Source organism: Drosophila takahashii, chromosome 2L, assembly GCF_030179915.1.
Source record: "Drosophila takahashii strain IR98-3 E-12201 chromosome 2L, DtakHiC1v2, whole genome shotgun sequence".
NCBI classification, from domain to species: domain Eukaryota; kingdom Metazoa; phylum Arthropoda; class Insecta; order Diptera; family Drosophilidae; genus Drosophila; species Drosophila takahashii.
Window position 1 is genome coordinate 3,773,171 of NC_091678.1, and position 27,989 is coordinate 3,801,159.

Consider the following 27,989-nt stretch of genomic DNA (forward strand, 5'->3'; position numbering starts at 1 on the left):
AAAAACACATTTTTTTTTTATTTTTAGTATGGTGTAATTTTAATATCCACAATATTCATGAGTGATCATTTTTGGGCGATTATTTTATACATCAAGAGAGATAACAAATTTTGTAGTTTCTTTTCTTGGGTTAGTTCGAGGAATGAAATTCATTACATGCGCGACTACAAACTGTAGGCTTACAACTAGGCAATAAAACTAGAATATGCGACATATATTATAGGTAGAGCATAAAAGATATATTTGGTAAGTTGGGACGTCTAATGCCGTCTAGCTCTCAAGGAATGTCGGGTACGGTGCACAAAGCGTTAGGTTGGGTCTCTCATTTGGCATCCTTTCAACTGCCCGGAATCGCAGCGACCATAGACTAAATTTTGGACCAAAGTCTACGGCCCTGCAAGACAGCAGTTAGGCAGATGCCATCCGATCCACTGAAATCTGTGCGTAACTGGGATGGGGCGCGCTATTCCTTGCAGCCTAACAACGTAAATTCATTCACTAAGTATGCTAACTAGGTGTCGATGTGTTCCGAGTATTGGATGTGTGTGACGGTGAGTGGGTGATGATCGTGTGGATCGTTGTGCTGGGCCACATCCACGACTCTTATGCTAATCCTCCGCCTAGCCTAGTTGAACAGACGCTTCAGTATGCTCTGGATGGTCTTCAAGGACTGATCCTCGATGAGGAAGGTGCGGTGGTTGCCGACAACGGTGTGAACCTCAACGGGCTTTGTGCAGACCTGCGAATAATAATAAATATTTAGTATTTATTTTCTGTTTCTTAGTTGTGTGCAAACTCACCTCCTTGAGGCGGTAGTCCTCGTCCAGCTTGGCAGAGTTGTCTGTGGGCTTCACCAGGGTCACGCTCGTCTTGAGCTTCAGCGAGGGTACATAGCCATCGGCCAGCTCCAGTTTCTTGTAGAACAGAGTGGCGGATTTCTTGATCTGCAATACAAAATCAATTAGTAAGTTTCAGCTTATCTTTGTTAAAGTATTGATGCTCTTACCGTTTCTGCGGGCTGGGTGATCTCATTGCTTATCAGCTCAGCGAACCTCTCGAGCTTCTCCTCCCAAGTGGGGATCACCAGTAGCAGTCGCACCAGCTGTTTATAATAAAATGCAGAATTTTAGATTCTATTACATCACCATAGATGGGTATTCCCTTGACTTACCGCCTTGTAGTCAATGTTGGCCAGCACGATGCCAAAGTAGGCCAGACCGTAGCTCTGGTTGTCGTTGTCCCGATTGCTGCCGTCCGTGTAGCGCTGCTTGAAGCTGCTCGTGTACCAGTTGACGTAGGTGGGGGCTCCGTCCAGCATGATCACGTTGGCCACCTCGTTGGTCTCCTCCAGAATTCCAGCCATCACGTAGGTGAGCAGGCAGCCGAACGAGTAGCCGGCTAGTTTGTACGGACCCTTTGGCTGGACGGTGCGCAGCTGCTTGATGAAGAACTTGGCAGCCGATTCCACGGAATCGTAGGGCACATCTTCCGTGAACTGCAGTCCATAGGCGGGCACCTCCAGTCGCTTGGCCAGCGGCTCCAAGGCGGAGGCGAAGCCCTCGATGGGCGAGATAAAGAAGATGGGGCTCTGTTTGGTATTCTCCGGCGCCTTCGTCTCCAGCTGCACAATCGCCTTGGTGGGAATGAGGGCCGTGGTGAACACCACCTGGGTGCCATCGCCCATCGGACTGGCCGTGCGCGAAGATCCTCCCGAGCTGATGGCCGTGTCTGTGCCACTGGCTGCTGCAGCGGCAGCAGGAGCAGCTGCGGCTGGCTTGACCTCAGCTCCGCCATCCATGGCCTTGAGGGCTCCGAAGGTCAGCTGGCGGATCTCCTGGGCGGACAGAACAATGTCAAAGTTTCGCTCCAACGTCTGCTTGATCTCCGCGCTCATCAGCGAATCCATGCCGAGGTCAGCAAGCGATGCTCCGTCCTGGATGTTCTTCGTGTCCCGCAGACCCAGGATATTCGCAATGGTGGCAATCAGGCTGACGCCAGCCGACTGGTCGGACTTGCGCTTCTCGGCCACCACCATGGAGGCGACGACGGGATGGGGCTGCTGCAGGAACAGGTCGATGGTCTGCAGGCACGAGGGCATCCTCTGCGGCAGGGTTCCTCCAATCACGGTGTCGTTGTCGCCGAGATTCTCCAGCACCAGACCCGTATCGCCGATGGCTCCCCACTGGATGGCGGTGCCCGGGAAGCCGCTCACCTGGCGCTGCTCGCAAATCCTCTCCATCGCCGAGTTGGCCAAACCGTAGTTGGTCTGACCAATGTTGCCGCGACCGCAGGAAACACTCGAGAAGCAGATGAAGTAGTCCAGCTCCGTGCAGATGGAGCGTGAGTACTGATCCAGGTACTTGGTGGCCGTCACCTTGGGATCGGCCACCGTCTTGAAGTCCTTGGCCGTCTGATCCTCGATCAGGGCATCGCGCAGCACGGCGGCCAGATTGAAGATGCCTCCCACCAGGGCCAGTTTGTTGCTGTTTTCCAGCAGCTTCTTGGCTCCGGCGGCGGTGGTCACATCACTGGTGTCGATCACCACCTTGACGCCACGTTCCTGCCAGCGGCGGATCATCAGACCCTGGTAGCCGGTCTTCACTCCCGAACGCGAGGTCAGCACAATGTAGCGGGCTCCTCGGGTGACCAGCCAGTTGGTCAGCTCCAGGCCGAATCCGCCCAGTCCTCCCACCAGAATGTAGCTCTTCTCCGGGTGCATGTAGGTGCGCGGAATGGCGTTGATGAGGCGCGCCTTGGGCTGCAGCGCCTTCTTGCCCGCCTCCTCGTCGCGCACCTTGATCACCACCTTGCCGATGTGCTTGCCGGAGGCCATGAATCGGAAGGCCTGCTCCACCTGCTGGTCGTTGAACACGGACGTGGGCAGCGGCACCACGGCGCCGCTCTTGATGCCCTCGGCCACCAGGGAGACCACCTGGTTCTGCATCTCCTCCTCGCCCTCCATCACGCTGTCCAGCAGGATGCCGTGGAAGGAGGTGTTCTTGAGGAACACCGACATGCCCAGTGGGCTGTTGTTGCTCAAATCGAACTTGCCAATCTCCAGGAAGCGGCCATTCAAGCCCAGGCAGCGGATGGAGGCCTGCAGCTTCTCCTCGGACAGCGAGTTGAGCACCAGGTCCACGCCGCGTCCCTTGGTCTCGCGCAGCACCAGCTGCTCGAAGGAAGTGTCGCGGGAGTTGCCGATGTTGCGCTCCTGCAGCTTGGGGAATCGCTTCAGCAGGAACTCGCGCTTCTCCTTGCTGCCCACGGTGGTGAAGACGGTGAGTCCATGGGCCAGGGCCACCGAGATGGCCGCCTGACCCACTCCTCCGGATCCGGCGTGAATCAGGATCTTTTCACCCTTCTTCATTTGACCTCGCACCACCAAAGCGTAGTAAACGGTGGAGTAGACGCAGGGCACCGTGGAGGCCTCCTCCATGGTCCACTTCTCGGGTATCTGCCACATCATCCGCTTGCTGGCCACACAGGTGGTGGCCAGTGACTTGGCCGGCACCATGGCCATCACGCGACGACCCTGGGTGTCGCGTCCAGCGAACTCCAGACCGAGCACGCAATCCTGCTCTGCAAGATCTCCGGGCAGAGCATCGGCGGCCAGTTTGCCGGAGGTCAACATGACGTCGCGGAAGTTGATGGGCGCATAGTAAACTGTGCAGGTCTCCAGATTCTTATCAATGGTAGCAGCAGTATCCGCCTGGGCTGCCTCGATCCACTTGAGCGAGGCCAGATCTCCCTTGACCAAAGCGTTGACATAGGCGTGCTCCACCTGGAGAGTGGCCTGCTGGGTCTCCAGTTTCAGGTGACGGAAGGTGCCCCAAGCTCCGTTCTTCAGCACATTCGAGATGAGGTCCTTCTCCAGCTGCTGCTGGTAGAGTTTCGAGCTCAGCGAGAACTTCTCGGCCTTGGCATCCTGCACGAAGACCAGGCGCGCCAGCTTGCCGCCATTCTCGTTCTTGATGCAGGTCATCAGACCCACGGCGCCGAACAGCTCCTCTCCCTGGCAGACGACGTACACATACTGCTCCTCGTTGTTGGCAGTGGCAAGAGCGCTCTTCAGATCCTCCACCCAGTCAAAGTTCTGCTCGGTGGCTATGACTACCACAGATTTACGGGTCTTTAGATCCACAGATTTACGGGCGAGTACCAGGACACGGGTGGCTCCCAGGCTCTGTTCCTGGACAGCCACATAGCCAAACTTGGCCAGCAGAGAACGTCCCGTCTTGTTATAAGTCTGTAGCGTCTCCTCCAAGATCAGGAAGCCGTTCTCGCGCAGGCTGGCGATGGAGTTCTCCAGGGTCTTCGTGTCCGGACGCGAAAGCACGTCGATGCCAAAGACAAAGTGACAGTTCTGCTCTACCGGCTCCTTCAGCACATCCTTGGACACCACGCGCACACCGGAATCCCCGAGAGCGGCGGTGATGGTCTCCTCATTGCCGTTCGAGGTGACCACGGCCACATCGCCAGTCAACACAGGTTCACCCTCGATGATCTGCAGCAGGCGATTGGCCACCAGCACATCTGGGTTGCGTCCATTAGCCAGCTCCACGCCCTTTAGCTTCACAGCTCCACTCGAATTCTCAATGATCAGCTGGATGGCCACATCCAAGGCGTGCAGGCGCGCCTTCTCCGAGTTCTCGTGCAGATCGGCGGCGTTGTTGTTGGGCACAAACTGATAGCGCTCGACGGTGGGAGGAGCCTGAGTGCCCGGGCGACGCTGGGCGAGATTGGCCTTCAGGCCGCGCAGCTCTACGCCACCGCTCTTGATCACGTTGATGTCGCTGTACCACTGAACAGGCAGTCCACTTTCCAGCTGCTCCTCCTTCGTAAGGCCACTCAGGAGCTCCAAGTGCTTGGCGGGATTAATCACCGCTCGCTCGATGCGAGTGGGCAGGTACAGCTCCCGGAGGTTCTTGCTCAGGATGCTGAACTGCAGCATGGTGTCCATGAAGCTGATCCAGTTGTCCACCCACTGCAGCCTGCCGGTGGAGGCCACCGTATCCGAGCGAGTGATGCCGCGGAAGATACCCGCATAATCGTAGCCACGCAGACGCAGCTCCTTGTACACATCGTTGGTGACCAGCTCCTTGGCCACGGCGCTGGGAGTCTGCGCCTCCAGGGGCAGCTCCTCGTTGTCGATGGACTCGGGAATGCTGATCCTGCCGGAAACAGCCAGGCTGCCGCTCTCGCAGATCTCAAAGGCTCCGGTTCCATCGAAAAAGTTAATGCCAAACTTCACGACGGCGTTCTTGTTGAGAATGGTGGCGCGGTGGAAGACCAGGTTCTCCATGACCACCGGCGTCTTGTGGAACTCACTGCCGCGCATCTTGGCGAAGGTCTGCCAGGCGAGGGTCATGTAACCGGTGGCCGGGAACAGGATCCTGCCATCGATGGTGTGTCCCGCCAGGAAGGCATCGTCCTCCTTGGACAGGTCCACCTCCACGATGGTCTCACCCGAAGAGGTCTCCTTGCCGAACTTGGCCACGAACCACTTCTGCGTGTGGTCCCAGCCCACCTTGGAGTTCAACATGGGGGTTCCACGACCCACAGGGTAGCTTATGGGCCTCACCAGATTCAGCACCTGCGGCTGGGCGCCGGCGGCAAAGAGCTTGCCCACATTGGCGAGGATGAACTCCACGTTGTTCTCGTGGCCGCGCTTCACCAGGCTCAGATTGGTGGCCTCCGGACCCAGGGCGCGCTTGAGGATCGCCTGCAGCAGGCCGTGCGGGGCAATCTCCACGGAAATGGCGTTCTTGGGCACGTGCTGCAGGGCCTCGTGGAAGAGCACAGGCGAGAGGAGATTGTTCACATGATACGCAGCCGAAGATTGCTTGGCCACCGGAGTATTCCAGGCGGATTCCGGGATGCTGGTGCTGATCCAGCGGGCGGTGCGGTTCTTGGCATTCGGTATGATCTTCTCCAGGCTCTTGCGCAGCTTGGGTCCAGCCTCGGCGATGTACTTGCTGTGGAAGGCGTATCCAGACGAGTTGACTGCCTTGGCAAAGACTCCCTCGGCATTCAGCTTGGCCACCAGCGCCTCAATGGACTCCTCCGGTCCGGAGATGGTGCAGTTATCCTCGCTGTTGTGGCACACGGGGAAGCAATCGCTGGGCACACGGCTGTGCGCCTCCTCCCAGCTCAGTCCCACGGCGGCCATCTTGCCCTTGGCCAGCTGGGTGTCCAGGATGCTCTTGCCTCGCCAGTAGGCAGCCAGCACGGTCTGCTCGGGGGTGAAGCAGCCGTCGGCGTAGGCACAGCCCAGTTCGCCCACCGAGTGGCCAACGATGCCGTCGGGATGAATGCCCAGCGAGCTGAGCAGATCCGTCAGAGCCACCTGCATGGCGGCGATCGAGATGAAGGAGTTCAGGATATTCTCGAAGCTCTTGTCGGTGGAACGGGTGAGCACTTCGATGAGGTCCACTCCCTCGGGCTTCAGCACATCGGCGCAGCGCTGAATGCTCTTGGCGAAGGCCTCGATCTTCATCAGATCCTTGCCCATGCTGGCCCACTGGCTGCCCATTCCCGAGTAGATGTACCAAATGGGACGCTTCTCATCCGAGGACTCGATTACCTCGCGCTGGTGGCTGCCCTTGCTGCTCACCACTCCGTAGCCGCGGAAGAAGTGATTCGGAATGGCCTTCGAGTGGATGTCGTTGATCAGCTGCAGGTACTCATCATCATCGGCGTTGTTGCTGGCGGACTCCAGCAGCTGCTCCACAGCCTCGAAGGTTCGACCAGAGGCGAGGACCACTTTCAAAGCCCCATCCTTGGGGGTCAGTGCCTTGGGCTTGGGATTGGACTTCAGGATAACGTGGGCATTGGCGCCACCGAAGCCAAACGAGTTCAGGCCAATGATGCCGCCGTTCCAGGGCAAATTCTTGTCCACCACCTTGAGGCGGCCGTCGACGAGTCCGTAGAGATCGGGATTGGGCTTGTTGTAGTGCAGGTTGCCGGGAATGACGCCCTCCTCCATGGCGATCAGGATCTTGGCCACCGAGCAGACACCGGAGGCGGGCTCCGAGTGACCCATGTTGGACTTGACCGAGCCAATCAGCAGGGGACTGGGACGGGGGTTCTTGCAGAAGAAGTCGGTGATGGAGTTGACCTCCTGGGGATCGCCCACCTTGGTACCCGTGCCGTGGGCCTCCACGTAGACCACATCGGCCGGGTTGAGGCCAATCTCCTCGTAGGTCTCGCGAATCAAACGGTTCTGCATCTTGCCAATGGGATACGTAATGCCCTGCTCCTTGAAGCCATCCGTATTGGTGCGCACATTCAAGATGGAGGCATAGACACGCCTGGCAGCTGAGGTGCGCTGCAGGAGGAGCACCACACAGCCGTCGGAACGGACGTATCCGTTGCCGGATTCATCGAAGGCCTTGCAGCTGCCATCCGGGCTCAACATGTTCAGCCGCTTGAACTGCAGCGACATGGTGGGCTTGAGGATCAGGCCAGCTCCCGCGACCAAAGCATTGTCGATCTTTCCCTGGCGCATGTCGGAGAAGGCCTGTTCCAAAGCGTACAGCGAACTGGAGCAGGCGGTGTCGATGCTGTAGCTGGGTCCCTTGAAGTCGAAGGTGAAGGAGATGCGGTTGGCGAACATGGCACGAGCACATCCCGTCAAGCCGTAGCCGTTCACCCGGTCGGCATCGCTGCACCAGTGCTGCTCCGTCTCGGAGGTGGACACACCAATGTAGACTCCAGTACGGGAGCCACGCAGCTCGCTGGGATTCAGGCCGGCATCAATGATCGCCTCGTGGGTCAGCTCGAGCAGCATGCGCAGCAGGGGGTCCATGCACTCGGCCTGCTTTTGGTGCACACCGAAGAACTGCTGGTCGAAGTTCTCCAGATCGGCGTCCTTCAGCTTGCCGATCCTCTCGGGCAGTCCATAGAGACCTGAAATTTGGGGGGAATAATGTTGATAATTGCTTTCTTTGAAGGGTTATAAGAAACCCATTTGACTTGGTTCGTTTGGGATTGGATTTTTGGGTAAATGAATCAATTTTTACCCAAGCCCAAATACCCAAACCCAAACGACCCAAGTCAAATGGGTTTCAAGTAGATCAGTTCGGGTTTAAGGTTACCCAAAGAAAAAAAAATTGATTTTTAAATAAGACAATTTTCACAGCTCATTGTCGCGAATTCTTAAGGTCAAGATGGTTATTTGTGTATAATATTTAAAATTAAAAGATATGATATACAACTTCTTTCGCCCCTGCGAATTCTTGTGATCCACAAAAACATATTCTCTGGCTCTAAAGAACTCGCGGTTTTTAAAAAATCAATAAAAAAGAAAGCCTGGCCTACTTGACCTTAAATTTGGTTTGGGTACCCAAATAACCCATTTTGTATACCCATGCAGGGCTCTAATATCTATCTAAATAAACGATGGGGATTCCCGAATCTTAGCTTACCTTTCTCCCAGCGGCGGGGATCATCGTTGACCATGTCAACGCCGTCGAAGAGGTTCTGCTTGAACTCCTCGATGGTGGAGCTCTCGGGGAGACGGCCGGAGAAGCCGGTGATGGCGATCTCGTCGTTGAGTTGCTGCTGGCGCGGCACATAGTGACTACCACCCAGGTCCAATTGGGGGGCGGCACGCTGTGCGGGCTCAGCGGTGATAACTTCCTCGGCGAATCGGGCGGGCATCTTGTCGGATTGGGATGGAGAGTGGGTGCTTAGGTAGTCCTGTCTATCGTTGTGTGCCGGGTGCGGGGTGGACGAGGAGGTGCTCGGTGTTAGCTGCGCGTCGGGATCCCGGAAGGCGTCAGGCTGCTGCGAATTCTGCTGCTGCTTGTTGCGTCTGCGGCGTCGGCGGCGATTGGCGCGAGCGCTCTTTCCGTTGTTCTGGGTGCTGGGGGAATGGTGGGGCTGATGGGTGCTGCAATTGTTGGGCTTGAAAGCAACAGGATGCGGCTGGTCCACGGCTTGCAACAGGTTTAGTTGTAGGGGCTGTAATTGGTAGAGGAGAGGAAAAAGAGATTTATAAAATATGCTATAAATATAATCATAAATTAAAATACATTTTTTTTTAATAAAAAAAATTACAATTCCGAATTTACAAATATTTATTTTCAAATTTAGCATACGTTCTGAAACATTTGTGCCACCCCTCGCTGTTAAGCTAACAGAGGGCCAAAGCTCTCAGCCACCCGCCGTTGCAGAGCTTTCGCTCTCTGGAGCGGGATACCGGACCACTTTTTTTTTTTTTTGAATGTTCAGCTGGTGGAAAGTTGGTGTAGAAATTGCAAATCAGGTGATGCCGTGCCGGCGGAGCTTTGGCCGCGCATTTGCCGGCGCACGGCATTCTTTGTTATGGGCGGCTTTCCGCTTTGAAGCCGCCGAGTGAAAACCCGCCGACAACCACTGACCGTTAACAGCAACTTGTGGCAGCAGGGTTAACAGTGCAACACCATTCGCGTTAACATAGGCCACACACTCACGTACTGAACAAGTAAGCTGCTTTCTTATTCGTCGAGAAACTCGTACGATGTGCGAATGCGATGTGGGTATGATTCAACAAAAGAAGGGAAGTGAAATGAAATGAGCAGAGTTTGGCTGCTCAGGCAGAGTGACGAAGTCGGCTAAGCTGAAATCTAGGGAACCCGAAAGCGTCGTTAGAAGAGGAAGAGCCAGAACAAGAGCGGTCAGCAACAAAGCGCAAATAAACATTACACTGCGAGGAAATATGGGCTTAGGCTATCGATTTATGCCGATCATTTTGTAAATTTTTTATAACAATATTTAAATTTAAGTTAATCATTCAATTGAAATTGTTATTCATTTGTTTTGTTATTGTTAATTGCAGTTTTTTTTTTAATTATACTGAGTAAAAAACTCTTAAAAGATTTAGAAAATATATTTCAAAATTCTATAAAGTTAAACATGAAGCTGAATTGCTTTGACATAATTTGATAATTCTCTAAGCGTGACGATCTACAATATTAAACTATTTTCATCCGATCAATTTTTTTAAAAATCATGATGAATAAAATGATACAAATTTTAGGGATTTCTCCTTTTTTCCCGGTGTAACAATGAACTGCCGGTAAAATCGGCAGACTCAGCGAGCTTATCTTCCTATCAAAAGGCCGTTGGCTCGACAAGACAGTCGCGTCTGGATTCTATGTTTATGTTTTGCTATTGTAATCGGAATCGGTGATTTGGAGGTGGGAGCAAAAGAGAGAGGCGAAATTTGCACGCCAACCGGCAGGGCAGACAGATGTACATATAGTAGAACCCCCGACCCATTAGTCCCAGTCCCCAGTCCCCACCGATACACACACACTCACGAGCTCGACGCGTGTACCATTTGTTTAGTGAGATAAGGTGGCGTGATTTCTCAAGTTCATTGAAGTATTATTTTCATAGTTTCGGTTCCCCAGATCGCTGGATCTGCCTCCGGATTAACATGTAATCGGAGGGCGAGAACTATCCTTTTACAGCAATTACACGGGGCGGGTATTGATTTATCGATAGCCCCCACCCCCAATCGATCCATCCATCATCAGGCCATATTGCGAAAGTTGCGTCATTGGATAGGTAAACACGGGGACAAACAATACAATACCCCTCCCTTTTCCACAGGGCACTCTACATTGTTTATTTATGCACTCGGTTCTATTTTCACAGTTATCGATTGGGTCCCAAAGAGTACTCTTGTACGCGTCACCACAGGCCCGCCCCACTCATCGGATCGCCCACACCATCGAAACTCGGGTGACGCCTCAAGTTCATGAACAAAATGATAATGGGGCTGGGACTGGGCCATGGGGTGATCCCGAAACGCCCTGATAAGGCTGATAAGCCTCTGCCTACTCATACGACTGTGCACCTGGATCGGAAATGTTTGATCGCCAGTGGACGCGTGTACTTCAGGAAGCGACATCATTTGCCGATAAGGATTAGCCCAGACACTCGAAATTTTCCAATCACACGATTCTTGTTTGTTTGGCTGGGAGTGTGCGTTGTTTTTATGGGTTTCTGGGCGAGTGGCTTTTTATGCAAAGCGATCGCTGAAGTTGATAGCAGACTTTTAGCAATTCTAACGATTCTGAGAATTATATCGTTTTAGAAATTTGATTTCAGATTTAAATTTTGTAATTGGATCTTAATTTTTATAAATGTATCGTAGTTCATTGTAATTTAAAATTTAATTTTTTAGAGAAATTAGTCATATTTGTTTACAACGGCTGTAGTTATATGGTTTATGACTTCTATATAGCCATATTTCCATATTAAGAGCAATTTAAAATTTAATTTTTGAGTAACTGTCTTAATGGTTGTTTAGTTAGCATGATGATTGTAAAAATAATGCAATTGCCACACGCAACCAGGAAATGACCTACACTAATTTGTTGGATTTATCATTTTAAAGCGTTCAGTGGCTTGAAAAATTGCACTTGCATTTTAGGACACTTTTAAAAAGGACTTTTTGACGCAATCAGGATTATAATTTGTTGATTTCTGAAATTCATCACTTGGACTTGGAATATTTTTTCTGACAACGAAATCGGGGAAATGAAACTTTTGCTGCTTCTGGCTGACAATTAGACAGCGAAACCTTATCGAGAAGCCCTTTATAAAGAGTGCTCCCTGGGTCGCCAGACGGGAGAAGTCTGGGATTTCGACCTTCCCCATCACTCTATTTCGCAATTAACATGTAATTTGCCATCTGAATACAAGGAACTGCTGTTTGAGGGGGCGTTCGGAATACCACTTTGGGCCCAAGGGTCCTAAAGGTCAAACCGCAAGCGGTGTAAGCCAAGTGCAAATTTAGTAATTCGTATTTTTAGCTGACTTGGCGAATGATCACTTGATCTAACCATTTTTCTCGATTTTTTCTCCACTCTTTTCAGCTTTTTCTATAGTTTTTTCTTTAGCAATTCACTTCCAGAAAATTTCGTTTTCATTTTCTCTTTCGCACAAACACACTCGCACTGGCGTTGGCACATGGACAAGGGCGGCTGTTTTATTCCTGCGGCTGCCATTTTTTGTACATACCTAGAAATCAGGCGATTCCTCGACAGCTGTTTTTCGAGTTCCTGGAGCGGAGCGGGCGGCAGGGTCGTGGTGGATTTAAGTGGGGTGTTCCTTCACAGTTGGTCCTGACTGAGTGGGAAACCGTTATAATCCAGAAGCTTGCGGCACTCTGCTTTCGACTGAAAGTTCTCCGTTCTCCGGTTCACCGTTATACAGCTATTTTTGTTCTTTGCTTTGCAAATTACTTTGCCACACACGGTTATTTGATTTTTTGGGTTTTCAAACGTAGCGTAGCGGTTAAGACGAGCACGACAACGGCGGGCTGCTGCGACAAACGGAAATGCGAGAATCAGGTGAGCGCCGGCTTTTATATGACGCCCGCCGACGCGACGCCGCCGCCGGCAGAGAGCTTTCCGCGGCGCTGCTCTCACTCCGCTCTCCGTTTCGCTCTCTGTTGATTAACCCTTGTGGGCGACGCGATAGTAAGGTCGCTGTTATGTTATTTTATGCCCTTGCAGAGAGTACTGTAGATTAGTCCCTCTACTTGGATCCTCGACCTTTAAGAACTTATTGATAAGCATCTATATATTTACAGGAGATTTATATTATTCCGGCTCATTGCATCACTTTAACATCAAGATTAACTTTAATCTACCTGGGGGCTATACTATTTATTTTAAAAAAATTGTAGTTTAAGGTACCTAAGCTAAAAGGATTTGTTTAAAAGTCTGAGATTAGCAAAAGGACCGTTTTCCCGTCCGTATGTTAAATTTAAAGTACGCTTTAAGCCTTGAAAAAATGTGGAAATTCGAGTTATAAAGCGTACTTTAAATGTAGACCTTGAAAAAGTATGGGAATTCAGAGTTTACTTACTTTAAATCATCATATCATTAAAGGGTATGTAATCTACGGCTTACACAAGTCGGCTCTATTCCTCGCTGATCTTATTCCCTGTAAACCTCTGTTATTGTCGCTGGACTCTGTGCGGCGCTTAAATTCGCATTAACAGCGATAAGTGGTCAGCTGTTGTGTGCGTGACGGAGATGTAGAAATTTTGATTTGCCCGCCAAAGTCGGACCACTTTTTCGTCGATTATTAATCGTCTGGCGAGATCACAGGCGCGATAGTGTGGGCGGCATTATCAATTATGGAAAGGTACGCCGCGTCGAACCCAAGTCTGTGCTAGCGGGTCAATAAAGCCAGCCAGCACGGGTCAGAATGATCGGATCGTTGTGATTCATCGAGAAAATCATGCGAGTACCACGCGACTTCAGTTTGCGATTAAAATTTGAGACACAGCACGAACTTCTCTAACCTCTATCAAAACAAAAATAAAAGTAAATACTTTCCGTTACTAATTTGTAGATTTTAAAAAGTTCCAATTAAAAAAGTTCGTCTGTATTAAAGTAAGTTGATTATAATTAAGCAATCAATGCGAGATTGCTACGTGTATTCAAATGGTTAGGGGGTACATTAAGATCTACAGAAGAATTTATCGAATGATTAGGACTACAAACTACAGGTCCTCCACTAGGGACGCTTCCTCAGGACGCGTTCGATGATCTGAAGAGTGTGCGGCTCCTTGAGGAAAGTCCGATGAGTGCCCTCCACCACATGCATATCGATATGGGCACTGCAAATCTGCAAGGAATCGGAGGATAATTATAGTTCAAATCCAGATAGACCAGGGAGGAGATCCACTAACCTCCTTTAGGCCATAATCCTGGGCCATGATCGCATTGTGCTCCGCCGACTTGATCAGCACCACGTCGCTGTGGAGCTGCTTGGCGCCCTTGTAACTTTCGGAAAGCAGCAGTTTCTGTTTGAACATGCAGGCGGCCTTCTTGATCTGTTGATAAGAAATGTGTGATAATATAATGTATATTCATTTTTAAATTAAACATGTTAAATATCAATAAACCCCCAAGATCATGACTCGGCCAAATTGCCAAGAATAAGTACCATAATGTTCTAATAACTTTTTTGCCCTGCACTTTATTAAGGCACTTTTTTCCGGCAATAAAAATAAACACTTGTTCAGTTGCCCCCGGTAATGTACACTACTTGAAAAGTATTAACACACCCTTAAGTGCAGGTTTTAGTGCATCAGCTTAGTCTACAAGTATATAGTATTTTATAGATTTAACTTGATTAGCAATCAATAGATTGACATGTGCCATTACTGAGGTCTTAAGGCAAGAAAATATAAAATATATTGAGTAAAAAAAGTATGACATTCATTTGATACAGCCAAAAAAAAGTCGATAAGAAACGTAGATCGATTTCACATTATTTAAGATCAATTTTAATTTGATATGCGGCCAGGTAAATTTTGTGCGTCAGCTTAGTCTACAAGTACTATACTACTTTATAGATTTAACTTGATTAGCAATCAATAGATCGACATGTGTTATTACTGAGGAAAATATAAAATATATTGAACAAACAAGAAAGGAAGCTACCTTCGGCCAGCCGAAGCTTATATACCCTTGCAGATAAAGTAATGCTCACTCGGTGCAGTTCCAGGGATTCCAGATTCAGCGTTTCTATTTTTAAATTTTGTTTTTAAAGAGTCAAGAATTTAAACGCCTACTTCCTACAAAGTAACAATGAATTTTCTTATATATCTTTGAATATTCCTATGGGAGCCTTAAGATATAGTGGTCCGATTCGGCTCGCTCCGACATATGTACTACCTGCAATAGAAAGAAGACTTTCGGGAAAGTTTCATCGCGATATCTTTAAAACTGAGAGACTAGTTCGCATAGAAACGGACAGACGGACAGACGGACAGACGGACCGACGGACAGACGGACAGACGGACATGGCTAGATCGACTCGTCTAGTGATGCTGATCAAGACTATATATACTTTATGTGGTCGGAAACGTCTCCTTCACTGCGTTGCAAACATCTGACTGAAATTATAATACCCTCTACAAGGGTATAAAAAGTGTTACAATCATTTGATACACCCAAATATGAAACGTAGATCGATTTCACATTATTTAAGATCAATTTTAATTTGACATGCGGCCAGGTAAATTATGAACTGGTCGAAAAAAGTATTTAATGTCAAAACAATATGGTTTTTGCATGACCTAAAATGTACATGGCTATATCGATTTTACGGGAACATGCTTTTTTTTGCGTGTAGAATGCCAAATGGACCTAGTGACTTACCACTTCTCTGGTTTGCTGCGTGTGAACCGCCAGAGTGTCGGCCAGTTTGTCCAGCTTGGAGGGCCAGGACTTTACCCCATCTAGAACTTGCAGCAGCTATGAATTAGAAATAATAAAACCTTTAGTTCCAGAAGAAGGTTCAATCAAATCACCCACCTGGTTGTAGTCCACATCGGCGAGCAGGGCTCCGAAGTAGGCCAGCGTCATCGACTGCTGGCGGTTGAGGTCGTCGGTCTGCTTCTTGGCCTCCTGGACATAGCCGCTGGCCATGGTGGGTGCTCCGTCCAGCATGATGACCTTGACGCCGAGGCGACGCTGCTCCAGCGCCACCCCGATGGCGTGGGCGAGCAGGCAGCCGTAGGAGTAGCCCACGATGTGGTAGGGACCCAAAGGCTGGAGCCGCTGGATCTGGCGCAGATAGTAGGCGGCACAGGCCTCGATGGACTCGAGGGGCACCTGCTCGGTGCACTGCAGCCCGTAGGCGGGGCAGGTGAGCGACGAGGCCAGCGCCTCCACGGCTATTGTGAATCCCTCGATGGGGGCCAGGAAGAACACGGCCGGATCCTCGCTGGCCACCGGAGCCTTCGACCTTAGGCGCACCGCAACCTGCTGGGGTAATACTTCCTTGGCGAATACCTTGCGCGTCTCATCGCTCTGTGGCTGCACCTCCACGCGGGGCTCCTCCTTTGCCGAGGAGGAGGAGGAGGATTGGGTGGATGAGGAGCCTGCCTCCTGGGCATCGATCTGCCTTAGGGCACTGAAGGTCAGCTGGCGGATCTCCTGGGCACTCAGCACCAGGTCAAAGTGCCGCTCCAGCGTCTGCTTGATCTCCGTGCTCATCAGCGAGTCCATGCCCAGGTCAAAGAGGGTCGTCCTGTCCGAGACGCTCTTCACATCCCTCAAGCCCATGATGTTGGCAATGGTGGCCATCAGACTCAGCCGGTTGGCCTGCTCCGTCTTGCGCTTCTCGGCCACCACCATGGAGGCCATGACGGGATGGGGCTGCTGCAGGAACAGGTCCATCGTCTCCAGGCAGCTGTTCATCCGCTGCGGCAGGGTTCCTCCAATCACGGTATCGTTGTCGCCGAGATTCTCCAGGATCAATCCCGTGTCCCCGATGGCTCCCCACTGGATGGCGGTGCCCGGATAGCCGTACTCCTGTCGCTGCTCGCAGATCCTCTCCATGGCGGAGTTGGCCAGGCCGTAGTTGGCCTGTCCCGCGTTGCCCCGACCGCAGGACAAGCTGGAGAAGCACACAAAGTACTCCAGGGCGGGGCAGATCTGGCGGGAGATCTTGTCCAGCTGCTGGGTGGCCAGCAGCTTGGGAGCCGTGACCTTTTCAAAGTTCTTTGGGCTCTGATCCTCAATCAATCCATCGCGCAGCACCGCCGCCAGGTTGAAGATGCCCCCCACCAGTGCTAATTTATTGCTCACCTCCAGCAGCTTCTGGCAGCCCACGGCGGTGGTCACATCATTGGTATCGATCTGCACCTGGACGCCCCGTTCGTGCCAGCGACGGACCATCAGCGCCTGGTAGCCGCTCTTCACTCCGGAGCGGGAATTCAAGACCAGGAAGCGGGCTCCTCGGGAGACCAGCCAGTGAGCCAGCTCCAGGCCAAAGCCTCCCAGTCCACCCACCAGGATGTAGCTCTTCTCGGGATGCATGTAGGAGCGCGGAATGGCCTGGATGTGCCGGAGTCGCGGCAGAGAGGCCTGCTGCTCCTCCTCCAGACGCACCTTGACCACCACCTTGCCAATGTGCTTGCCGGAGGCCATGAAGCGGAAGGCCTTCTCGATCTCCTGCTCCGCAAACACAGTGGTGGGTAGAGGTTGGACAGCTCCACTCCTGATGCCCTCGCTCACCAGCTTGGCCACCATCAGCTGCATCTCCTCCTCGCCCTCCATCACGCTGTCGAGGAGGATGCCGTGGAAGGAGGTGTTCTTGAGGAACACCGACATGCCCAGTGCAGTATTCTTGCTCAAATCGAACTTGCCGATCTCCAGGAAGCGTCCGTTGAGCGCTAGGCAGCGGATGGAGGCCTGCAGCTTCTCCTCGGAGAGCGAGTTGAGCACCAGTTCCACTCCATTGCCCTGGGTTTCACTCATGACCAGTTGCTCGAAGGAGGTGTCCCGCGAGTTGCCGATATTCCTGGCCTGCAGCTTGGGGAATCGCTTCAGCAGGAACTCGCGCTTCTCCTTGCTGCCGACGGTGGTGAAGACGGTGAGTCCATGGGCGAGGGCCACCGAGATGGCCGCCTGACCCACTCCCCCAGACCCAGCGTGAATAAGGATCTTCTCACCCTCCTTCATTTGACCCCTGACCACCAAAGCGTAGTAAACAGTGGCATAGACACAGGGCACCGTGGAGGCCTGCTCCATGGTCCATTTCTCGGGAATTTCCCAGAGAAGATTCTTGTTGGCCAAACAGTTGGTGGCCAGCGACTTAGCAGTGACCATGGCCATGATGCGACGGCCACGAGAGTCCCTACCAGCGAACTCCAGCCCAAGGACGCAGTCCTGGTAGGCCAGATCCCCGGGCAGAGCATCCACTCCCAGTTTGCCCGAGGCCAGCATTACGTCCCGGAAATTCAGAGGAGCATAGTAGACGGTGCAGGGCTCCAGGTGCGATTGGCTAGGACTCGTCCGAGGACTCTCTATCCAGCGAAGCGAGGAGAGATCACCCTTGACCAGGGTGTTCACATAGGCCTGCTCCACGGGAAGCAGGGGAGCCTGGGATTCCATTATCAAGTGACGATAGCTGCCCCAGTTTCCATTCCTATAAACATTGATCGCCAGATCCTTGGCCAACTGATCGGCATAGAAGGGTTCATCCAGGGAAAACTGAGGCAGTCCCTCATCAAGGATGAGGTAGAGGCGTAGGCAGTTGCCTCCGGCTTCCCTTTTCAAACAGTTCATTAGACCCAGAGCTCCCGAATTGGGTTCACCCTGCGCCACCAGGTAGAGATTCTTCTGCTCCGCCTGGGCTTTGGCTAGGTAACTCTTGAGTTCGTTGACCCACTTGAACTGCCTGTTGGTCAGCTGAAGGGTCAGGGATTCGGTTAACTGTCCTTTAGGAGACTTCCTAACCAGCACAAGCACTCGATCTGCCCCGAGGAACTGCTCCAAAACGGGCAGCAACTTGAGTTTACTCAGCTTCTCCTTTCCTATTATATTATATCTGCTGGCGGTTTCTTCTAGGAGCAGGAAACCCGACTCCTCCTTCAGGCTATCCAAGCAGTGCTGCAGATCCTTGAGGGAGTTTTTGGCTAATATATCCACGGCGTAGACAAAATGACACTGCTGCTCCACTGCCCCAACTGAGATATCTTTAACCATCACTCGAATGCCATGCTCCTTGAGCTGCTCACTGAGTTCGGTTTCGCTGGAAGAGGAGCTAGTGACCACCGCCATGTCGGCCACCAGGATGGGTTCTCGTTCAATCAACTGAAGTAACTGCAGGGCATCCAAATTGGTCCGCCCTCCAGCCAGTTCCACACCCTTGAGCTTGACAGCTCCTCCACTGTTCTCGATCACCAGCTGAATGGCCACCGCCATAGCTGTGCTCCTCGACTTCAGCTGATCCTCCCGCTGTCCGAGGTGCTGGAAATGTGGCCAGAACCTGTAGCGCTCCAAGCTGGGTGCCGCTTGACCCCCAGATCTTCTCTGCGTCTGAGCCGTTTTCATCTTGTGGATCTCCACTCCGCCGCTCTTGACCACCGAGATGTTGCGGTGCCAGTTGACCGTCAGCTTCTGCTGGTGCTTCTTCGCCAGCTCCAGATGCTTCAGCGGATCGATCAGCGCCCTCTCGATGCCCGTGGGCACGTAGAGCTCCCGGATGTCGTTGCTCAGGATGCGGAACTGCAGCATGGTGTCCATGAAGCTGATCCAGTTGCCCGCCCACTGCAGGCGACCCGTTACCGCCGCAATATCCGTCTCGAGAATTCCCTGGGATTTTAAAGGGGTATTAAAAAATAGATTAAATACTTACACAGGTAAAAACTAAGCAATATTTTAAAGCATGGTATAGTAAAAAAAATTTTTTTAAATGGATTTTTAATTGAAAATTTTTGTTAGAGTTAATTACATAAAGAAAATTGTACGACGTTTTCTTGTAAAAACGTTTTAAAATTATAAATTAAATGATTTAAAAATCCAAAGTAAAACAAAATTTGTATGAAGCGTTTTACTTTTTAAAATGTTTCACCCCTGATTTTGCACCTAAAACTTTTGCTAATTTTCTCTGTGTACAAAAACATAATATTTAATGTTTTTGAATCAAGGTGGAAGATATTAGTTACGATGACAACAATTAATTAATGATTAACAATTTAATATTGCCATATTTCCAAGAATAAAATATTGTCATTAAATATGAAAATAATGAATTTACTAATTTTATTTTATCAGTGCATGTTTTATGCTTCTAAAAATATAATAAAATCCTTTTTTTTTAATTTTCATATTTCCAGGAATAACATATTTTCATTAAATATGAAAATAATAAATTTACTAATTTTATTTTATCAGTGTATGTTTTATGCTGCTAAAAAAATAATAATAACTTTTTTAAATTCTCTATTAAAAGCTCACCAATAAATTAATGATTAACAATTTAATATTTTCATATTTCCAGGAATAAAATAATTTTAATTATATATTAAAAAATAATCTTTTTTTTAGTTCTTGATTAAAAACCCACCTGAAAAACTCCGCTGTAGTCGTAGCCCCTCAGCCGCAGCTCCTTGTAGATGTCCTTGGTGCCCAGCTTGTTGGAGCCAGCAATGCCGGGCAGCGAAGGCAGCTGGAGCTGCTCCTGCTGCACATTGGTGACCAGGCGGATCTTGCCCGAGGCCACCAGGCTGCTGCCCTCGCAGATCTCGAAGGAGCTGCTGCCGGGAAAGAAGTTGAGTGTTAGCTTCACCGCAGTGCCCACGCCAAGGATCGTGGCCCGATGGAAGACGACATCCTCGAAGAGGACGGGCGTGCGCAGGTAGTCCAGTCCCTGCTGCTGGGCGAGACTCATCCAGGCCAGGGTCATGTAGCCGGTGGCCGGGAAGAGGACCCTCCCGTCGATCGTGTGCCCCGCCAGATAGGCGTTCTCCTCCTTGCCCAAATCCAGTTCCACACTCAGCTGGCCAGCCTGGCGACCGCCCTTGAACTTGGGGTAGTTCCATTTCTGCGAGTGATCCCAGCCCACCAGGGAACCCAACATCGGAGTGCCGCGGGAAACGGGATAGCTGACGGGTGGGGAGATCCTCAGGATCTGTGGCTGTCCACCGGCGGCGAAGAGTCTGCCCAACTGGCTGAGCAGGAACTCAAAGTTGTTGGCATGTCCGCGCTGCATGAGACTCACATAGCTGATCTGGGGGCTCAGGGATCGGAGGATGGCCCGGAAGAGACCATGGGGTGCAATCTCCACTATGAGAGCATTCTGTGGGATCTTCTTGATGGCCTGGTGGAAGAGCACGGGTGAAATCAGGTTGTTGATAAAGTAACCAGCGGATGCCAGGTGGTTCTTCTCCGATTCCCAATCCTCTTCTTTCACGCTGGTGCTCAGCCAAAGCGGACTCTTCTCCCTGGGCTCCGGGATGAGTTTCTCCAGATTTCTGCGCAGCATGGGAGCTGCTCCTTCGATAAGCGGACTGTGGAAGGCATAGCCACCGGAGCCCACTTCCCTCACGAAGACTCCCTCCGCCGTGAGCTTCTCTATCATCGCATCCATGGAGTCAGGCGGTCCTGAAACTGTGCAGTTATCATCGCTGTTGTGGCACACTGGATAGCAATCCTCGGGGATGTGGGATTCGATTCGATCCCAGCTGAGACCCACGGCGGCCATCTTTCCGCGTGGCAAATCCTGAGTGTCCAGGACACTCCTGCCGCGCCAATAAGCAGCCAACACCGTTTGCTCCGCCGTCAGGCAGCCGTCCATGTAGGCTGCTCCCAGCTCACCGGCCGAGTGGCCAATGATTCCATCCGGACGGATGTCCAGCACGCGGAGGAGATCCGTCAGGGCCACCTGAACGGCGGAGACGGAGACGAAGGAGTACAACATGTTGTCGAAGGTGCGTTCCGTGGATCGCGTCAGTACGTCTATAAGATCAAAGTTCACCTTGGCCAGCACCTGGAAATAGTCAGAATTATAAGTTTAAATAATTCTTAGGGTTTATAATTCGCTAGGTAAGTTAAGAATAGTTATTATGATCAATATACAAATATTAATCATTATAGGTAGATCTTTCATCATTTGGCTTTCCATGCATTTAACAATTTAGTACAGATATTCAAAGCCTGTCTTTCACAAATAAATTTTCGTAGTTAAAACTTGTTTGCTTGGATTAGACAAGCCAAATGAACTGCTGTGAATGATGGCGATTCTTGCATTATGTTAATCAAAGATAACTAGCTTGATATATTCTCTACGATCAGTAATAATGAACTTAACAAATTTTGCAAGGTAGGTATATTTATTTTTCAAGGAGTAAACGATCTGTTTTTTGTAAAAAAAAGAAAAAAAATGGATACCAATTATTTTCATTCATAATTTATTTGTCATGACCCCACAAGGATTACTCCTTCAGGGCTCTTGAAAAAAATTCAGTTTAGACTCATTAGAGTGCTCCTCTCCACGGAAATCTTTAGTAAAAGGCGAAAGATTTATTCGACAATTGAAGAGAAGCCAGAGTAACTTTTCAACCCCATGGAAGCGGATCTCTATTCGATCAGTACGAGAACCAATTGGGAATTATAGTGATAAATAGGGATGAAAATGACCAGGGGTTACTGATGTTGAATTTGCAACTGAATATATTTTTTAAGAGAATCGCATAAATAATCTTAGACAAATAGTTTAATTGGTTTTATTATAAAAGTATCATGAAAAGTGGTCTTTCTAATAAATATTTGCTAAATGGTTTTAAAATAGTTTCAGTATACTCTTTTAGTTAATTATACTAAATGTTACTAAACTTATAGGAAAATTAAACAAAGTAGTAGAGTAGTTAGAAGCGGATAGTTAGACTAGAAAGGAGTTGATAAACTTATGCAAAAACAAATTGAAACGATCGAAATATTTAGGGTTCTTATTTCCTAATCTTATAAAGTCCTATTTAAAAAGTTTCCTTTTTCTACTTATTAGGTTAGCTATATTACAATTTATTACTTATGGCCCCAAAAGCATAAGCCTTCGGGGCACTAAAGAAAAATTCAGTTTAGACTCATTAGAGTGTCCCTCTCCACGGAAATCTTTAGTAAAAGGCGAAAGATTTATTCGACAATTGAAGAGAAACCAGAGTGACTTTACACCCCTAGGCAAGGGCCTCTACACCCGATTTGCGCTAGAACTGCTTGGGAATTGTAGGGCGGAAGACAGGAAAAAGGTATTGCCCTAAGGTGGGCTATAATTTTGTATAAGGGTCCGGCCCTTCAGGTAAAACAAATTAGGGGTGTTTAATGTTATAAGAAATCTTAAAAAGTATTAAGAAATATGTTTTAATGTTTATATAATGACTAGAAACTAGAACTGGAACTCACCTCGGCACAGTGCTCTATGGACTTTCGGAACACCTCCAGCTGCATGAGATCCTTGGCCATGCTGGCCCACTGGCTGCCCATGCCGGCGTAGACGAACCAGATGGGTCGCTCCTCCTCCTCGTAGGGCAGCACCTCCTCCTTGACGGCGCCACTGGAACCGAGGACGGCGTAGCCCCTGAACGGATGCAGGGGAATGGGATGCGAGTGGATGTCGTTGATGAGGGTGAGCAGCTCCTGATCCTGCCGCTGATCGGTGGCCACCTTGAGCAGCTGCTGCACTGCCTCCTCCGTGCGCCCGGAGCAGGTGACCAACCGCAGGGATTGCTCTGCCCTATTAACCTTCGTCTTCCCATGCGACTTGAGCACCACATGGGCATTGGCGCCGCCAAAGCCAAAGGAGTTCAGACCCACGATGCCACCCTGCCAGGGCAGATTCCTGTCCACCACTTTCAGACGTCCATCCACCAAGGCAGGCACCGAGGGATTCGGCGTGCGGTAGTGCAGATTCCTTGGTATCACACCCTCCTCCATGGCGATGATCATCTTGGCCAGGGCACTCACCCCGGAAGCGGGCTCCGCGTGGCCCATGTTGGACTTGACGGATCCAATGAGCAGCGGACTGGATCGCGACTTCCGGCAGAAGAAGTTGCTCAGCATGTTGGCCTCCTGGTCATCGCCCACGGGCGTTCCACTGCCGTGGGCCTCCACGTAGACCACCTCGTCGGGATTCAGACCGATCTCGCTGTACGTCTCCTCCAGCAGAGCCTGCTGCATGCGACCATCGGGAAAGGTCACTCCCTGCTCCTTGAACCCGTCCGTATTTGTGCGGACATTCAGGATGCTGGCATAGACCCTCTTCGCATCCTTCCTCCGCTGGAGCAGGACCACCGCACAGGTGTCCGCCCGGGCATAGCCATTGGCAGCCGCATCGAAGGTCTTGCACGAGCCGTCGTGGCTCACGATGCCCAGCCGCAGGAACTGGAGGGCAAAGATCGGTTTCAGGATGAGATTCACCCCCGCCACCAGGGCGTAGTCACAGCGACCTGCCCGCATGTCCGCGAAGGCGTGGTTCAGGGCCACCAGCGAACTGGAGCAGGCGGTGTCCACGATGAAGCTGGGTCCCTTGAAGTCGAACGTGTAGGAGATCCGATTGGCGAACATGGCACGCGCACATCCTGTCAAGCAGTAGCCATTGATGCTGCTTGGCTCCATATTGGGGATCTCGTGCTCCGTCTCCACGAAGGACAGGCCTATGTAGACGCCCGTCCGACTGCCACGCAGCTGGACGGGATTGATCCCTGCATCGATGATCGCCTCGTGGGTCAGCTCGAGCAGCATCCGCATGCAGGGGTCCATCAGCTCCGCCTGCTTCTGGTGCACGCTGAAGAACTTGTCGTCGAACTTCTCCAGATCGGAGTCCTTCATCTTGGCCATGCGCTCGGGGAGGCCATAGATGCCTTTGGGAATAAAGGTAATGTGAGGATGGGAATACATATACTTTAGACTAAAGTTAAGGGAACTTTAGATATCAGAGTAAGTATGTATTATAAAGTTTTATATATTTTAGAATAAACTTTAAGGCCATAGATGCCTTTGGGAATATAGATTATGTGAGCAAGGAAATGTTTGTAAAAATATATATACTTTAGATTAAAGTTAAGGGTTCATTGGGAACTTTATATATCACAGTATGTATATTATAAGCTTTTATATATTTTAGATTCAACTTTAGGGTTCATAGCGCATATTATATCTCAAAGTAAATACTTTTTAAGCTTTATTTTGGCATTAAAACACCATTGTTAATTTTAGGACTTAAAGACAGCAGTCCAAACCGGTTTCATATTTATTTCTCACGGCCCGGCAACAGAACGCGGCCAGGCACTAAAAAAATTGCCTCGGATAATGTGCTCATCACCTTCGCTCCATTGCGTAAGCTTTCACTCCGCAACTGAAGCGGGGATCGAGACATGATCAACCCCGGGAATCGAGGGACTCTCTGTGAAAAGTCTGCCATAACCAATTGGGAATTATATCGTCGCCCAAAGGAGATCGAGGGGACTTAAGAAACAGATTGCTTTGTTCGCTATGAGTCAGCCGATTCAAAAATTGTGCTTATTAGATGAGGGGAGATTTTAGCAGGGAGGATTTGTAGGTTCTTTTTGAAAGGAAGAATTATAAGAACATATCTCTTATTATATTATTTGTACTGGTACCAACCTGCTTCCCAGCGACGGGGCTCATCTGTGACCATATCGATGCCATTGAGCAGGTTGTACTTGAACTCCTCGATGTTACTGCTCTCCGGCAATTTACCGGATAGTCCCGAGATCACAATATCTCCATCTTCCCCCGCCGCCGCCTTCTCCGCATGGGCTTTCTTCTTGCTCGGCATTCTGGGGGCTTTGTCCTGGCTCAGTCTGTTTGAGGACCCAACTACGCAAAAATCTAAAAAACCAAAGTTTAACAAGTATCTATTATTAACATATCATAAAAAGCCCTTTAATAAAAAATTATGGTTTCATAAAAAGTCTGCCAAAACGTGCTAATAATATGCTATCAAACAAACTGATACAAATATGTTTTACGAGGTAAATTATGTTGAAAGGGGTGTCGATTACTTATCTTCTTTGAATAAATATTATAAATTAATAGTTTTTACACCCCGTTTTTAAAAACTATCCCTTGTCGGTCCTAACATCAAAGTTCGAGCTCTCTTTATTCTAATAAACAAACTGATAAGGAGAATGGAGTGAGAATTTTTGTGTTTTACACGATAAACTATACCAACATAGGCGCTGATTATGAACACGCTTTCAATTCATAAACCTTAATAAATAGTTTTTACTCTCCGGTTATAAAAACAAGGTGGGTAAGACGCTAATTACTGTTGTATTTCAAGTAACATTTAATTTTGATAGATTAAAATAAATATTCAATCATTAAAAATCATAGTTTTCGTGAATACATTATTGACCTTCACTTTTCCAAACAATTGCTATCAGCATAACAATTTTGTAAACAAGATTATTATAACATTCATGGGAATCGGTCACCTCAGGGGAAAGAATCAAAACAAGGAACATAAATAATGATTTGGCAGCCGATTTGGTAGAAATAAGTAAGTACAACGCATATAGTTGAACATACCATAGTTTAGCTGGAAGTAACTATCAATTTTGGGAAATATAAAAGTGCTAAGATATCAACCAGAAACAAGTTTCCGAGTAAATAACAAAACCTAAAGAAATAATGCATTCAATAGATTGCATTTCATATTACAGCTCTTTAATGTCGACCTTCTAATCTAAGATGCCTAGATGGGGCTTACCTATAAAAAATGCCCAATCGACAAGTTCATGAGTAATAATCACTCGATCGCAATCGATTCTCTCCACTTGACTTAATGAATTTTGTCGCCCTGCTGATAAGGAGGCACTGCAGCAGCAGTCACCTTTCCTTCCCTATCGAAGCTATGTATATGCAGGGATCGTACGATTCGCCCATTCGGCAGAATCCAAAATCGGAGGAGGGTGCCGGGAAGGGGTCACTGGGCTTCCTGTTGCCAAGTTACGGGAGGCGGCTCTCGAGATAGTCGTCCAGCTCGCGACTGCGTGCACTGCACATGGGCGGGATTGGGGGCGCAGGGGGGATAGACCCGATAAGCTCTTGATAGAACATTCCCCCCAAATGCTATGCTAACACTCGAATCAACGAATGTGGCGCGTGCCAGAACGCACACAATGGGAATTGCAAATTGAAATGAATGGTCTGGCGGGATCAAAGGTTTCTTGAATACAGATTTGAGGTGTATAGTCTCTAATAATGATAGTAGGGGCACAATTTCTTAAATTTCTTCAGATCATAACACTATTTAGATATCTTTGAAGCCATTTTTGATATTTTTTCGACATTATATCATAGGAATTGCGTTTAATGACTTTGTATTTCTTTTTTAGTAAGTTCTTAAAATCTTGAAAATTCTATAATGACCAAGTCACAGTTCTACATTTATTAAGATTTCACGTTTATTTTAAGATTGTTTTATTTTTTCCACAAAAAATAAAGTCACAGATCCTTTTAAAAGGTATCAATATTTTATTGCCTTTTTATTAAATCTGACTTGAGTTCTGAAAGAATTTATTAACTTCTTAAAATCTTGAAAATTCTATAATGACCAAGTCACAGTTCTACATTTATTAAGATTTCACGTTTATTTTAAGATTGTTTTATTTTTTCCACAAAAAATAAAGTCACAGATCCTTTTAAAAGGTATCAATATTTTATTGCCTTTTTATTAAATCTGACTTGAGTTCTGAAAGAATTTATTAACTTCTTAATATCTTGAAAATTCTATAACGACCAAGTCACAGTTCTACATTTATTAAGATTTCACGTTTATTTTAAGATTGTTTTATTTTTTTCACAAAAAATAAAGTCGAAGATCCTTTTAAAGGATATCAATATTTTATTGCACTTCTAATCTGACTTGAGTTCTTAGAGAATTCCAATATTCCATTAAAACGATTCACAATGTTGCGATTAGCACTAATTGAAACATCACACCATTTTCATTAAGTACTCGAAGAAATTCTTTGAATTAAAGATAAGTAGAATGACTAGTTAACACGTGCAACTTTGGGAATTTCTTTGTGTAGCGTGATATCCTGGAGTAGTTTAGTACGCCGTAGATTTTATAATTCCACTTATTTTTTAAAGAAAAGACAGATCGCATGTTAAAACACGCCACTCTTTATTGCACTTGACTCACATTTCGAAAGACACTAATTCGATATTCGATATTGGCTTTTGTGGTATAGTAACAATTCACTTTTCAACGGCCACCTTTCACACTTGAGTTCACTGATCGCGTATCCTTTTTGTATTCCGTTGGGCTCAACCAGGATATCGCCTGGGATTGCAGGTCCTTGCTGAAGTTATATATCCTTTTTGGTGGGCACGTATGGATCCGACTTATTCCGCAGACAGACTGAACAAGGGCTGCACTCGCCGGATTCCTTATATACACTGGGATTGCGGGGACAGGGGGCACCGGTGGCCACCAAAAGACGCATCTCATTATGACTGCGTCCAAATCGCCACCACCAGTTGCTGAATTATTCATTTTTATGCAAAAACGCCTCTAACTTCGAGCAAATCAAATAGAAAATGCGACGTCGAGCAGGACAGGTGTACCCCTATTTTTTTCCCAACACGTATGTATATTTCCCAGTGCCCCTGCCCTGGTAATTAGTCCAAGTGTGTGCCATCGCAGCTGACATC

At 48.8% G+C, this 27,989-nt stretch overlaps 2 protein-coding genes and 2 non-coding genes across 5 annotated transcripts; all 4 read right to left on the reverse strand.

Annotated features, from left to right (window-relative positions):
- Nucleotides 1–9: 9 nt before the first annotated feature.
- On the reverse strand, nucleotides 10–8,960 carry FASN1 (Fatty acid synthase 1). The gene is made up of 5 exons (XM_017148521.3): nucleotides 8,427–8,960; nucleotides 1,172–7,908; nucleotides 1,007–1,102; nucleotides 801–944; nucleotides 10–739 (listed from the first exon to the last, which is right to left on the reverse strand). The coding sequence occupies exons 1-5, from the start codon at nucleotides 8,659–8,661 to the stop codon at nucleotides 626–628; spliced, it is 7,326 nt and encodes a 2,441-aa protein (XP_017004010.2). The 5' UTR covers nucleotides 8,662–8,960; the 3' UTR covers nucleotides 10–625.
- Nucleotides 8,961–13,387: 4,427 nt separating this feature from the next.
- On the reverse strand, nucleotides 13,388–27,919 carry FASN2 (Fatty acid synthase 2). 2 transcript variants are annotated; one of them, XM_017148554.3, is made up of 8 exons: nucleotides 27,478–27,919; nucleotides 24,927–25,154; nucleotides 22,707–24,163; nucleotides 19,876–21,297; nucleotides 15,333–19,121; nucleotides 15,177–15,272; nucleotides 13,700–13,843; nucleotides 13,388–13,635 (listed from the first exon to the last, which is right to left on the reverse strand). In XM_017148554.3, the coding sequence occupies exons 2-8, from the start codon at nucleotides 25,099–25,101 to the stop codon at nucleotides 13,525–13,527; spliced, it is 7,194 nt and encodes a 2,397-aa protein (XP_017004043.2). In that variant the 5' UTR covers nucleotides 25,102–25,154; nucleotides 27,478–27,919; the 3' UTR covers nucleotides 13,388–13,524. The 2 variants fall into 2 exon arrangements, with proteins under 2 accessions (XP_017004043.2, XP_070068712.1); XM_070212611.1 differs by lacking the exons at nucleotides 22,707–24,163; nucleotides 24,927–25,154; nucleotides 27,478–27,919 and adding an exon at nucleotides 21,556–21,634.
- LOC123003281 (U5 spliceosomal RNA) lies at nucleotides 21,752–21,861 on the reverse strand. Its single transcript, XR_006412513.1, has one exon. It is a non-coding gene; the product is annotated as a U5 spliceosomal RNA (small nuclear RNA).
- Nucleotides 22,352–22,470, reverse strand: LOC123003283 (U5 spliceosomal RNA). The gene has a single exon (XR_006412515.1). It is a non-coding gene; the product is annotated as a U5 spliceosomal RNA (small nuclear RNA).
- Nucleotides 27,920–27,989: the final 70 nt, after the last annotated feature.